Genomic DNA, 13,622 nt, shown 5'->3' with positions numbered 1-13,622 from the left:
TCATTTTACTTAGCTTTTGTTGAAGGGTGTGATTGAGGTGGTGGTGAGTGGCCCAGTGTGGCCTTGAGTAGGTCAGCGCAGATTCTGTATTGACGAGCTGGTTCTATTGCTGACTGATGGTGGCACAGTGGTTCAGTGGTTAGCACCGTGGCCTTGCAGTGCCAGGGTCCCAGGTTCAATTCCACCCAAAGGTAACTGTCTGTGTGGAGTTTGCACAGTCCAAAGATGTGCAGAGGTTAGGTGGATTGGCCATGGTAAATTGCCCAGAGTGTCCAGGATTATGCAGCCTATGTGGTTTAGCCATGGGAAATACAGTGTTACAGGGATGGGTCTGGATGGAATGCTCTTCAGCAGGTTGGTGTGGACTCAACGGGCCAAATGGCCTGCTTCCACACTGTAGGAATTCTATGATTATATGATTCACACCACAGGCAACTTTGCGTACCTGGCAGCATCTGCATCCAGCACAGATTCATGGAAGCAGAGGTGCGTTTGAGCCCAGTTTAAGACCCTATGGCATTGGCAGTGGCTGCATTGGTGAGGTTCAGCAAGGACTTACATTGGTGAGGGCATTGGTGGAGGCAAGGTGGCACTGAAGTGTGGTGACATTCATTGCAGAGGCAGTGGTGCAGCAAAGGGGGCTCATGCCTGGCCAATAGGCCCATGGCGAGAACTTAACAAGAAGGGCTGTGAAGTTGAACACTGTTCTTTATTTCTTTATCCTTCTGCCTTTATATTCTTATGTTTTGGTTTCGTTTCCTGTATTGCACAATGGTGCCGGAGTGTGGCAACACAATACAATGATTTTCACTGTATTTTGTAACAAAATACACGTAACAATGTATAAATCATGTCACAAAATACATGTGACAATATATAATTGGGAGGCGATGGCATATTGGTATTATCACTGGACTGTCAATCCAAAAACCCAGATAACTTTCCGGGGACGTGAGTTCAAATCCAGCCACGGCAGATGGTGAAACTTGAATTCAATATTAAAATATATGGAATTAAGAATCTAATGATGACCATGAATCCATTGTTGATTGTCAGGAAAAACCTATCAGGTTCACCAATGTCCTTTAGGGAAGGAAACTGCCATCCTTACCTGGTGTGGCCTACATGTGACTCCAAACCCACAGCAATGTGGTTGACTCTGAATTGCCCTCTGTGCACTTAGGGATGGGCAATAAACGCTGCCTAGCCAGTGACACCCTCATTCCATAAATGAATAAAGGAATCAAATAAATAAAACAAATGCTCAAACCCAGTATAAACAATCTTATATTAACACACTAGGGTTTACAGTCAACCTGCTGTCTGATAAGTTGCTATATTAGGTCATTGTTGTTGAAGGGCTTTCTGACCTTTTTTTTAAACCCTTCTCCAAAGTAAACAAACCTATGTGCCAATCGCCTAAAATCTAAACTCTAAAATATATAAACTACACATAATGCATCACTATACTTGGACAATTTTCCACATTTTCTGGCAAGTGACTGTATTTTTGCTATATTAGAACAGTTTGGACACAGCTGCAGCTAGTTCTGGAGAAATCTTCAGTATTATTGTACAATGTTGTGAGGCCTATAGCCTTTTATCCAATGCCTTCTAATGTATACGTGTGGATTGAATTGAATTGATTTGAGACTGGCAACTGTGATGCTGAGTACCTATGTCAGGGGCCAAGATGAATTATTTATTTGATACTTGTGGATGAAAATACTTTCAAATGCTTCAGTTTTATCCTTTCCAATGATGTGCTGGGCTCCATATGATTTAGAAGGAGACATTTGTGGAGCCACTTCCTCCAATGGGCAGTTTAATTGTCCACCATCATTTCCAACAGGATGTAACGGGTTTGCAGAGCTCAGACCTGATCAGTTGATTGTAGAATTAACTCTATGATAAAACTGTTTGAAATTATGAAAAATGAGAGCCAGTTGATTGAAGCAGATGGTTCCCATTGACATGTCCAAAATGGAACCATGGAGTTGAAGATTATGCAAAAGAAATGTTGACCAGCGAGCAGGAGCAAATAGTTTACAAATAAAAGGTTGCCTATGAAGATAGTTGAGGAAACCTTTTCCTCTCCATGGGTGGAGTGACTTTAGAATTCCCCTTCCTCAAAACAAAGTAATGCAGAATTTTTAAACATTTTAAAGACAGAGGTAGATAGATTGTAGATTACCAACAGGATGAAAAATTATCAGAGGTATGCAGGAATGTAGGGTTGAGGTTAAATTCAGATCAGTCATGAACTTATTGAATGGCAGAGAAGGTTTAAAGGGCCAAGTGCCTCATTTTGTTCCTTGTTCATATGTTTGTAACCTGTTCAAACAGGCAGTAATGATTATTCACTCCCAAGATTTTTGATTGATGCAGAAACTGTGTTGATTATTAGATTGAGAGCGCAGGAGCCAGGATGAAGGAAAAGGAGTCAAAGAGATGGAGGAACAGATGGATGTAAATATGATGAAGACTATTTGCTAATATTGGAGGGTAAAGAGTGGCACAAAGTGGTTGGACAGAATGTCCTGCTTCTGTGTAGTGCCTTGCAAGTAATGTCCCACCACAATCCTGGTCCAGTTACAGGATACCATCAATTATGGAAGATATAGTGAACTTGGCATAACTGGATTGGGAAGACTCTTGCGTGACTGAACCATTGAGAGCGGTAATATCCCCACATCAGGTTAAAATGACTGAAGTTAATGTGTATTAAATGAAGTTAATCATTACCTTGAACCGTGTGCAACTTTCAGAGTGAGTGAGCAGCTTATTACACAGCAGGTTTCACACACAGCCCCTGCTGATTATTATGATCTGAATATTGCCAGACCCTGCAAGGCTTGAAGTTCATCAGCATTACATGCACAATTAACCATGTAATATGAACACAAAATTAAATATTATATAGAATCTGCAGCACTGAGCCAGGCTATTCAGCCCAACTTGTCCAAACTGGCATTGGTTAGATTGACAATTGAACTCTGTCTAGTGACTGACACGCCACATCCAACCAATGGAAAAACTTGTCAAATTGTGATCCAGTCAGCTGGCAGCTTCTGGTATGGCAGGATTCCACTGGGAAAGTCCTTGATAGGGCAAGAAGCTCGACAGTCAGCTTTTAACAAGCTGACTGGAGTCCAGCAAATCAGTGTCATAAAGACTATCAGTTGAGGTCAAATCATTAGGGAATCCAACTGTGAGAAGGTAAATGATTTTCTTTTGTTTCTTACTAGATTGGGTGGGGAGAAGAGGTTCAGGGCTTTGCAGGACAAGGGCAGAGTGAGTGATTATTACCCTCTAGATTCCACCAGTGACTCTAATTGCTCTAATATTTTCAACCACTGGGAAGATAAGGTATTGGCCACGGGTGAGTTGAGGAACTCTGGGAAGGGAATGGTTGGTGGTTAAACTCCTACCCTTAAACTTTGAGCTTACACTTAAATGACCACACTCTGAATTATGAATTCAGGTTGTTTTGTAATTTATGTTTATACAGAATTTCCAGGCACTTTTCCTCATCACAGATATTGGAATTTTATTCAGATTGGAAGTGAGCCCAATGGCCGGTTCAGGAGCCCGTTCAGATTCTCAACTGTGATGATTTGGTTTTATGATAAGGAGCTGTTTTTGCTGATAGACATTTCTCTACACGATTGCAAAGGAAGAAAGATTTGTGTGTGCAGGCCTTTCACACATATTCACAAATTTAGTACATTGCGAAGCATTTTACAGCAAAAGAAGTAGCCCTGTTTTAAGGTGGAAATGCAGCAAAAAATTTGCACTCAGGAAGCTTTCATAAGCAGAACTAAGACTTGTTTTGTGATATTTGTTAGAATCATAGAAACCCCACAGTATGGAAGAACAGGCCATTCCACCCACTGAGTCTGCACCAACCCTCCAAACAGCATTCCACCCAGACCATGCCCTCACCCACCACACCCCCACACCCTCTCCCCATCATTCTTGTAACCTTGCATTTCCCATGGCCAATCCATCTAACCTGCACATCTTTGGACTGTGGGAGGAAACCGGACCACCCACGCAAAACCCACGCAGACACAGGTGGAATGTCCAAACTCCACACAGACAGTCACCCAAGGGTGGAATCAAACCCAGGTCCCTGGTGCTGTGAGGCCGCAGTGCTAACAAATTATTGAGCCACCATATTAAGGAATAAATATTGAAACTGCCCTGCTCTTTTTATAATAGCAGAATCTTTTATGTCCATCCGTCAGAGAAGATAAGTTCCCTGTCTGTTCATAAAACAGCAACTTCAACTGTGCAGCACTCCCTGCACTGGACATGTCAGCTTGGATTGTGTTTCCAGTCTCCAAGTGGGTGACCCTCAGGTAAATGAAGAAATTGAGAACCATTAATAAGATCAGCTGAGGGAGGATCACTAACCCGTTCAGTCTTCTCCTTTCAGAATCTAAACACATCTGTCTCCTGTAACAGCATTCCATTATTCATCAAATGAATTCAATGTCCCAACCATGTATAGCTTTCTCAACAATTTGCTTCAGCTACTGATCACACTCTGTGAAGAAATAATCCCATTTTACTTCAGACCTGCCCTGAGAAAGCTGCAACTATCCCTTGTGAGGACCTAGAAATGGCACAAGACAATTCTGTGCCTCAAGCCTCCTGTCTTGGAATTGGAGGGGGCCATTCAGCCCTATTTGAGCCTGTTGCCCAGGAATAGGTGAAGGCCATTCAGCCTCTTTGTAGCTGTTGCACAGGGACAGGAGGATGACAGTCTTCCCCACTGAGCCTGTTTTAGGGGAATAGGAGGCCATTCAGCTTTCCCAAGCTTTTTCATTGTTCAACAAGATTATAGCTGATCTGCTTCTTATCTGCATCTATCAATATTGGTCTTATAATGTTCCATCCCCTTACCTCATCAACTCTACCATCTGAATTAAAATTAATGTTCAGAAAATGCAAGGGCCCCACAGGGGCTTGTGACCCTCCTTCCTCAATTAATTGCTAACTCACACAGCGATTGCCAGGTTCAGAATTTGTTTCAGTCAGTTTATTGGAATCTAAAACAGTAATTTCATGTCAAAATTTTTAAAAAAGTAATTCAGCACATCGTCTGAAGATTTAACAGTGAATACTAAACTTCACATCAAAATTTAAAAAGTAATTTAGTACAGCGTCTAAAGATTTTGGAAACAGTTCTCAGAAAGACAATCTGCATTTCAGGCTGCAAAAATCTCAACTCTGATTTTCTTACCCCTTCCCCCACCACCCTGCAGACTCACCTCCAAACTATCATCTGCGTTCACCATCCAGCAGTCCGTCCATGTGGCCACTATAAGAAAGCAGGCAGAAACCAGGGAGATGAAGAAAGCCACAAACTGCAGCACCTGTCTCATCCTAGCCTGTCTCAGCCTGGACTACCAAGGTGCAATCAACACTCGGGAGGTCAACAAACAGCTCACAGTCCCAGATCTCAGTCCTTCGCTCACAGATTCCTGAACCGACTGGCTTTGGTCAAATTTCCCTGAATACCAGGTGACTGATTGGAGATTCCAACCAATCAGGTCACCACATTAGTACAAATCACTGGAGTATTTTTATTTCAGAGTTGAGGAAGTTACTTGTATAAACTCAAGGACATTGTAAAGGACAACAGGAAAGCAATGAGGAGCTGGAACAAAGCTAAGATGAAGGAAGAGGTCATAGTTAGTGACTTATTATACACATCAAGAGAAAAGTTGATCAATTAAAAGATACAAGCAGCAGAAATGAGTTGGCTGACAGGAATACGGGTCAGAACAAAAAAAGTCTCAGGAATGGTACAATATTGCCAAAGAACAAACAGTAAGGGCCAGGTAGGCAAGTGAAATGGTTTGCGATTCAAAAATGGACCTGGCGAGGTTGCTTTTTATTTGGAAGAGATGTTTTGAAAGGATGAAATATTTAGTTGGTGTAAAGAAGGATAATTTGTTTCTCGTGGTGGAATGCTCAACAACCAAAGGACACAGGTATAAACTGATTGAAAAAAAACAAATGGGAGAGGAGGAAAAATGTTTTTAATGAACTGCATAAAATTAAGCCTTTAAAAGGAGATTGGTTAAATATTTGATTGTTGGGAATATTGGAGAAGGAGTGGGAGGAGTGGCAGTAACCAGATCGATCTTCAAAAGTGTCTGCAGAGATTTGATGGGCAGATTGGTCTTACTCAGTGAGGTATTCTCTGCTTTGACCATTTCTGGATGTATGTGTGGAGTAATGTCAAGGTGAAGGAACATCAAGGATGTGCTGGAATGATGATCTCAGGAGCAGCTTGCCATAGAAAGGGATGTAGATGATTGAAGCAGCCAGGCTACTTCAGAAAGTGCAGTAAGTGGAGACTTTAGCTCCAACACTGCAGTTGACTTGTCAGACTGGATTTGAGTTACCTGAGAGGATATTGCATTCCTGTTTGATAGGGTGACAACAGGACTGCACCAATACCTGCGACCTATTGAAATTTGGGGAACCAAAATGAATTCATCCTTTCACCACCAATCTTCAAGTTCCAAACTGAGCTGAAGCAATAATCCTTACTGGTGATACCTGGATGTATTTTATTCAGTCAGAATCAGCACAGTGGCTCAGTGGTTAACACTGTTGCCTCACAGCACCAGAACCTGGGTTTGATTCTACCCTCGGCCGACTGTCCATGTGGAGTTTGCACATTCTCCCAGTGTCTGTGTGAGTTTCCTCCGGGTGCTCCGGTTTCTTCCCACAGTCTAAAGATGTGCAGGTTACATGAAAATGGCCATGCTAAATTGCCCGTAGTGTTCAGGGATGTGTAGATTGGGTGGGTTACAGGGGCATGGGTCTTGGTGGGATTCTCTGAGGGGCAGTGTGGACTTGTTGGGCTGAAGGGCCTGTTTCCACACTTGAAGGAATTCAATGAAGACCTGATGCATACTAATGTTAGAGTAGTTGTATCACAGGACAATTCCCCTTCAGTCTGTCTCTCTCACCCAAAGCATTTCACAAACAGTATTAAAACATTTTTCACTTTGGATTCAATGGATTTATAGAAGAGCACAGATAATTTTAATATGTAAATGAGTCTTCATGAAGTGATTCTCTGGATTTTTGCAAACCCTAAGTTCCTATTGAGCCTGCAGGGGGCATAGGATTGCTTCATTTGCCCTCTGTTGTAGTTACAAAAGAGGCTGTTAATTACAGAAACAGAAAATGTTATTGGCTCCTTTGACAGAGGATTTCTTGAGAACTGATTCAATGTTTAACCATGGAATGTCCAATACAGTCGCTTCCATGATCTGGATATCTGCCATATCTGAATCCTGGCTGATCTATTCTGGATACAGAATATTAATGGGAATTACAACACTCTTGTCCCAGCACTGAAAAATCATTCACAAAAATTAGAAAGGGGAGCCAGACAGCTAATTGTTATCTCAGGCTATCTCTCCCAAAAAATATATATTCCTGAGTTACTCAGGCTCCAGTGTGTGGCTGATCCATAAAGTGAGGAAATCTGCCTGAAGTGTGATGGGGTCAACACAATGGGAGTGACAGTATGAAGCTGCACACTGTCTCGGGATCTGATTCGAGAAAAGCAAAGAAAATAATCAGATAAAAGATCCTGGTCCAGACGAACAATATTTTAGATACTGCAAATCTGAATGTAAAAAAAGAAAATTCTGGAAATACATAGCAGGCCTAGCAGTAACTATGGTGCGAGAAACAGAGATGATGTCATGGAAATGTCACTGGACTTGTAATTCATGGGTTCAAATCCCACCAAGGCAGATGGTGAAATTTAAATGTCTGGAAAGAAAAGCTGGCATAATGGTGTAGACTGTGTAGGCAATGTAGATTATTGTAAAACCCCATCTGATTCATTGTGTCCTTTAGGGGAGGAAATCAGCTGTCCTGACCCAGTCTTCAAACCCAATGCAGCGTGGTTGGTTTCAACTGACTCCAGACAAATAGAATTGGGCAAAATACACTAGCAGAGCCAACAACACCCACAACCCATGAACAAATACAAAAATAAATTCCCTGAAGTAGACTTAGCACCTTCAGGAACTGTATCCCTGTGAGAGCCAGCACCTTCAGGAATTGTATCGCTGTGAGTGTCAGCACCTTCAGGAACTGTATCCCTGTGAGAGGCAGCACCTTCAGGGACTGTAACCCAGTGAGAGTCAGCACCTTCAAGGACTGTAACCCAGTGAGAGTCAGCACCTTCAGGGACTGTATCCCAGAGACAGTCAGCACCTTCACTCGAAACAAAGAAGGCTGCAAAATACCTAAACTTGGGAGGATTGCCAGAATAAAAGTATTTCTGTAGTTGTTCTAGGAAGAATGATAAAACTTCACCATGAAGGGAATAAGTCACCATCACATGTGACATCTGCAGAAGGAATTGAAACTCACCAACGAAAGCTAAAAGCCTCACATCACTTATCCATCAACTGTCTGAGAATATGTCTCGTTTACAGAATGGATATACGCTAGGTTTGCTCATTTGAAAGTTTTGTTTTCTTGCTCAGAGTTGAGGTTTTGTGTTTGATTTTAATGCCGGCTACAACAGCACAAATTGTGGCTGACATTAAAATGTAGTACTGAGGGAGTGCCGCATTGTCAGGGGGTCAGCACTGTAGGAACTTTGCACAACCAGAGGGACCATAGTAAGGGAATGTTGCAGTGTCAGAGGGTCAACACTGAGTAAATGGTGTATTGCCAGAGTATTAGGACTGAGGGGTGCTGCACTGTCCAAAGGTCAGTCATGAGGGAATACTGTACCTTTGGAGGGTCAGTACTGAGGGAGTGCTGCACTCAGAAGGCCAGTGTTGAGGCAGTTCTACATTGTCAGAGGGTCAGGAAGGAGGGTCAGTGTTCAGGAATAATAGATGCTGCACTGGCGGAGAGTCAGTGCAGGGTAGGCACTGTGCTGTGTAAGGTCAGTACAGAGGGAAAGCTGCATGGTCTCAGCCGCATCCTCACCTTTCATGTACACACACTCTTACTCAATAGTCTGGCACAAAAGTTGCAGATGTTTGCAGACTAGCTCTTACAATTTTTATTTGTTGAAAATACAGTGGCAGTCTCTTGTGAATCAGTTCAGTGACTGGCCACAAAATAGCAAAGATAAAACTTCTGATCTATCAAACCAGCTTTCAGCCTGGGATCTGACTTGTCCAGTTCAGTCAGCTAGAGTCATAATGAAATTTCACACTAAAGGTACTGGAGATGCGAGAGTGCTATCTGAAAGCTAACACTTAAAATATAGCTCAACACATTAATGTAATTGTTAAAGTTTTGAGGCAAGAATGTTTTTCTAGTGCACAAGATCAAGACTGAAAATTGCATTTATTTAGTGCCTTACATCATAAAACATCCCATGACATTTAACAGGAACGTTACCTAACAACAGTTGGTTTTGTAAAAGTGTTTAATTTCACATCAGAAAGGAACAGACAGGTAAAGGGGCAAGAGGACTTTGGGGAGGGAACTCCAGAGCTTAGGGTCCATGCAACTGATGGCACAACTAGCACTAGCAGAATGTATAAACTTGGAGATCCTCAAGAGGTTAGAATTGGAGAATGCAAAGACTTCAGAGGTGTGTTGGGAATAGAGGGGGATACAGAGGTAAGAAGAGTGGCAGAGGCTGGAGTATGTGACAGAGATGGAGACAGCTGGAGGAGATTACAGAGATAGGGAAGGTTTGTCAGAGCTGTAGCAGGTTACAGAAATTGGAAGGGCTGTAACCATTGCTTACAAAGATAGTGAGGGTGATAAGATTTGGTGGAGGTTACAGAAAAATGGACGATTGTACAGGCTGGGGGAGGGTGACAGAGATAGGGAGAATTGCACAGGCTGGAAGACGTTACAGAAATTGGGTAGAGTGTGGAATCTGGGGGAGGTGACAGTGATAGGGAGGGGAATGCAGGCTGGAGGAGATGATAGAGATAGGGAGAATTGTACAAGCCGGAGGAGGTTACTGAAATAGGAAGAGGTGTAGGTGCTGGCGGAGGTGACAGAGATGGGCAGGGGTGTATGGGCTGCAGGCAATGACAGAGATAAGGAGGGCTGTACAGGCTGGAGGAGGTTACTGAAGTAAGGAGGGGTGTGGGAGGTGACAGAGGTAAGGAGGGTGAGGAACCAAACACAAGGGAAAAACAACTTTAATGTAATGATGATTCTGGATGGGTAGCCAATCTGCAATGAGCACTGGAGTGTATGTTCCTCCCTTCCCCTGTTGATGGGGAGGTTTGACATGTGTGTGTTGACTTTTCATTGTGGAACATATTCTGCTCCTTAACTTTCATTCTTGTATCTTTGTCACTGTAAGTCTGCGCAGTAATGATTTTGATTTCCTGTTGCATGCCACTGTCCATCATCTCAACATTTCCACTTTTCACATACTTTCCCTGTAATGCAAACAGCAGAGTCCGGGCTGCAGTCATAGTGATCCAGTTACACAGCATGGTACTGCTCATGTTGTCAAAGTTTCTGCTTTCTGCCTAAATTCTACAATTTGAATGGATTCCATACCTCCCTCCATCCGCAGACAAAACAACAGCTGTTCAAAAAACAGTTTTTCTTTTTAATTTAATCTCCGGGCATAGGCTTCACTTTAGAAGGCTGAAACTTGATCATCCCATTCCTGGATGCCCCTGAACAACTAGTGTTAACAGGTCTGTTTGGTTGTGTTTTGAAGTCCCTCCATATCTCTGTAATCTTTCTCAAGCCCCACAACCTATTTTAGCCTGCCGATCCGTTCACTTACTTGCTCAAACATCTGGAAAAGTCTTCCTCCACCTACTTCAAGCAAAATCCCTTTAAGCCATTAAGATGCTTCTTAAAACTTATCTCTATCTGATCAAACTATTGGTCACCTGACAGAATATTTGCTGATGTTGCCAGATATCAGACTTTTATTTAACGATGTCATGTGAAACAGTTCAAGATATTTAATTCTGCTAACTGTGCTTGATAAATGTTATTATTAAGGTGCTGTTATTTATCAATTTCTGGATTCCACTCCAGAAATGATGAAGAAATTATATTGTACAAAAATGAAAGACTGCAGGTGCTGAAATCTGGAATAAAAACAGAAATTCTGGAACTAATCAATAGCCTAGGCAGCATCTGCAAGGAGGAAGAGAGATAATGTTTCAGCTGTTGGCCTTTCATTAGAGCCAAAGAGAATTGCAAATGTGAGAATTTTCAAGTCTGTGGAAGGGGAGAACAAGCAGGAAGAACAAAGGAGAACTTGGATACAGAATTGGCTGGCCAACAGAAGACAGCGAGTGGTAGTAGAAGGAAAATATTCTGCCTGGAAGTCAGTGGTGAGTGGGGTTCCACAGGGCTCTGTCCTTGGGCCTCTACTGTTTGTAATTTTTATTAATGACTTGGACGAGGGAATTGAAGGATGGGTCAGCAAGTTTGCAGACGACACAAAGGTCGGAGGTGTCGTTGACAGTGTAGAGGGCTGTTGTAGGCTGCAGCGGGACATTGACAGGATGCAGAGATGGGCTGAGAGGTGGCAGATGGAGTTCAACCTGGATAAATGCGAGGTGATGCATTTTGGAAGGTCGAATTTGAAAGCTGAGTACAGGATTAAGGATAGGATTCTTGGCAGCGTGGAGGAACAGAGGGATCTTGGTGTGCAGATACATAGATCCCTTAAAATGGCCACCCAAGTGGACAGGGTTGTTAAGAAAGCATATGGTGTTTTGGCTTTCATTAACAGGGGGATTGAGTTTAAGAGTCGTGAGATCTTGTTGCAGCTCTATAAAACTTTGGTTAGACCGCACTTGGAATACTGCGTCCAGTTCTGGGCGCCCTATTATAGGAAAGATGTGGATGCTTTGGAGAGGGTTCAGAGGAGGTTTACCAGGATGCTGCCTGGACTGGAGGGCTTATCTTATGAAGAGAGGTTGACTGAGCTCGGTCTCTTTTCATTGGAGAAAAGGAGGAGGAGAGGGGACCTAATTGAGGTATACAAGATAATGAGAGGCATAGATAGAGTCGATAGCCAGAGACTATTTCCCAGGGCAGAAATGGCTAGCACGAGGGGTCATAGTTTTAAGCTGGTTGGTGGAAAGTATAGAGGGGATGTCAGAGGCAGGTTCTTTACGCAGAGAGTTGTGAGAGCATGGAATGCGTTGCCAGCAGCAGTTGTGGAAGCAAGGTCATTGGGGTCATTTAAGAGACTGCTGGACATGCATATGGTCACAGAAATTTGAGGGTGCATCCATGAGGATCAATGGTCGGCACAACATTGTGGGCTGAAGGGCCTGTTCTGTGCTGTACTGTTCTATGTTCTATGTTCTATGTTCTAAAATCTGTGATAGGGTGAAATCGAGGGAAGATTAAAGATTTAATGATACCAGTGCAAATAAAATTATAAGGTTAAGAAATAAAGATTGTGTCCAAATAATGTCCACATCACTACATAGAAACAATCTGTGATGACACAGTGTTTGGGGTCGGGACCCTTCTTCAGATTTTTTCTGAAGAAGGGTCCCGACCCAAAATGTCAGCTTTCCTGATCCTCTGATGCTGCTGGCTTGCTGTGTCCCTCCAACTCCACACGGTGTTATCTCTGACTCCAGCATCATCAGTTCTTACTATATCTCAGTGAGCCATAAACGATTGTGTTAAATCTCCCAGTCAATATGTCAGCATGTCATCGTCATGATATCACCACTGCATCACAGCGTATGGTCTAATGGTCCATCTTACCCAAGTATCACATAAAGCATGACATGCTACTGAAAATATGTAACCTGATAGTTTAACTTTAGCCTGGGCCTATAAGTGCCAATGAATATATTTGTTATAGAATTGTTAACTGTAATAAACATCCATTGGATTCTTTAATACTGCAATATCCACACTCAGCTTCTTTTCTTAGAAGGTATGATATAAGTTGCATCAGGTAAAATAACTGCTGGAGAGAAACACACAAAAACTCAGGCACGGTACCAATCTAAGAAAAGATTCCAAGATCTTGGTGGAAAATACTTAGAAAACAAATGGAAGAGCAACAACTCCAGACATCGGAGAATTTGGATAATCAGTAGCATCAGGTTTTTGTGAGTGTAGTAGCCACACCAATTTCTCAATAGGGCAATGGTCAACAAGAAGACAGAGCTAACTTCTCTTTGATTAAAATCTAACTTTTTTCAAATAATTCTATGTTTTGCCTTAATTAGCAATAAACAGGCCAAAATTAGAAATACAAACAAAACTAAAGGCTACACAGTGAGTACTCTACCCCGTTGTCTCTCTCTTTTTTCAACAAAAAAAACCAAGCGCCTACTTGTTTTTTTGTCACTTTTCAAAAACAGCTAAACGGACCTGAGAACACAGCTCCACTGAGGAAAATGCACTTAAATCTATCTGCAAACATAGTTTTATATATAGGAAGGTGCCTTACCTGTACCCAGATCTTGGTTAATTGCAGTGTTTTTCTTCTCAAAATTAGCACTAAAATAGAGGGAAGCTTGTATGATGTCATCACTTCTTGTTTGGCATGAAAACCATCAAACGGAAGAAGCTTATAACCACGAACCTACAATTCTTAAACAGAAGCTTAAAGTTGTTTGGTAATATGGAACTTGAGA

At 42.3% G+C, this 13,622-nt stretch overlaps 1 protein-coding gene across 1 annotated transcript in view; it reads right to left on the bottom strand.

Annotated features, from left to right (window-relative positions):
- Nucleotides 1-13,489, bottom strand: part of LOC125457940 (claudin-16-like) — a 38,071-nt gene extending 24,582 nt beyond the window's left edge. The window contains exons 1-2 of the mRNA XM_048542748.2: nucleotides 13,436-13,489; nucleotides 5,280-5,329 (exon numbers count right to left, since the gene is read on the bottom strand). Coding sequence (XP_048398705.2) covers nucleotides 5,280-5,306 — 27 coding nt within the window. The 5' untranslated portion in view covers nucleotides 5,307-5,329; nucleotides 13,436-13,489. The remainder of the gene's footprint in view (nucleotides 1-5,279; nucleotides 5,330-13,435) is intronic.
- Between the last annotated feature and the right edge of the window lie 133 nt (nucleotides 13,490-13,622).

This window comes from Stegostoma tigrinum, chromosome 14 (assembly GCF_030684315.1).
Source record: "Stegostoma tigrinum isolate sSteTig4 chromosome 14, sSteTig4.hap1, whole genome shotgun sequence".
In the NCBI taxonomy this organism is placed as follows: Eukaryota; Metazoa; Chordata; class Chondrichthyes; order Orectolobiformes; family Stegostomatidae; genus Stegostoma; species Stegostoma tigrinum.
Note: the sequence above shows the minus strand (reverse complement) of the source record. Positions and strands in the feature narration are given on the sequence as shown.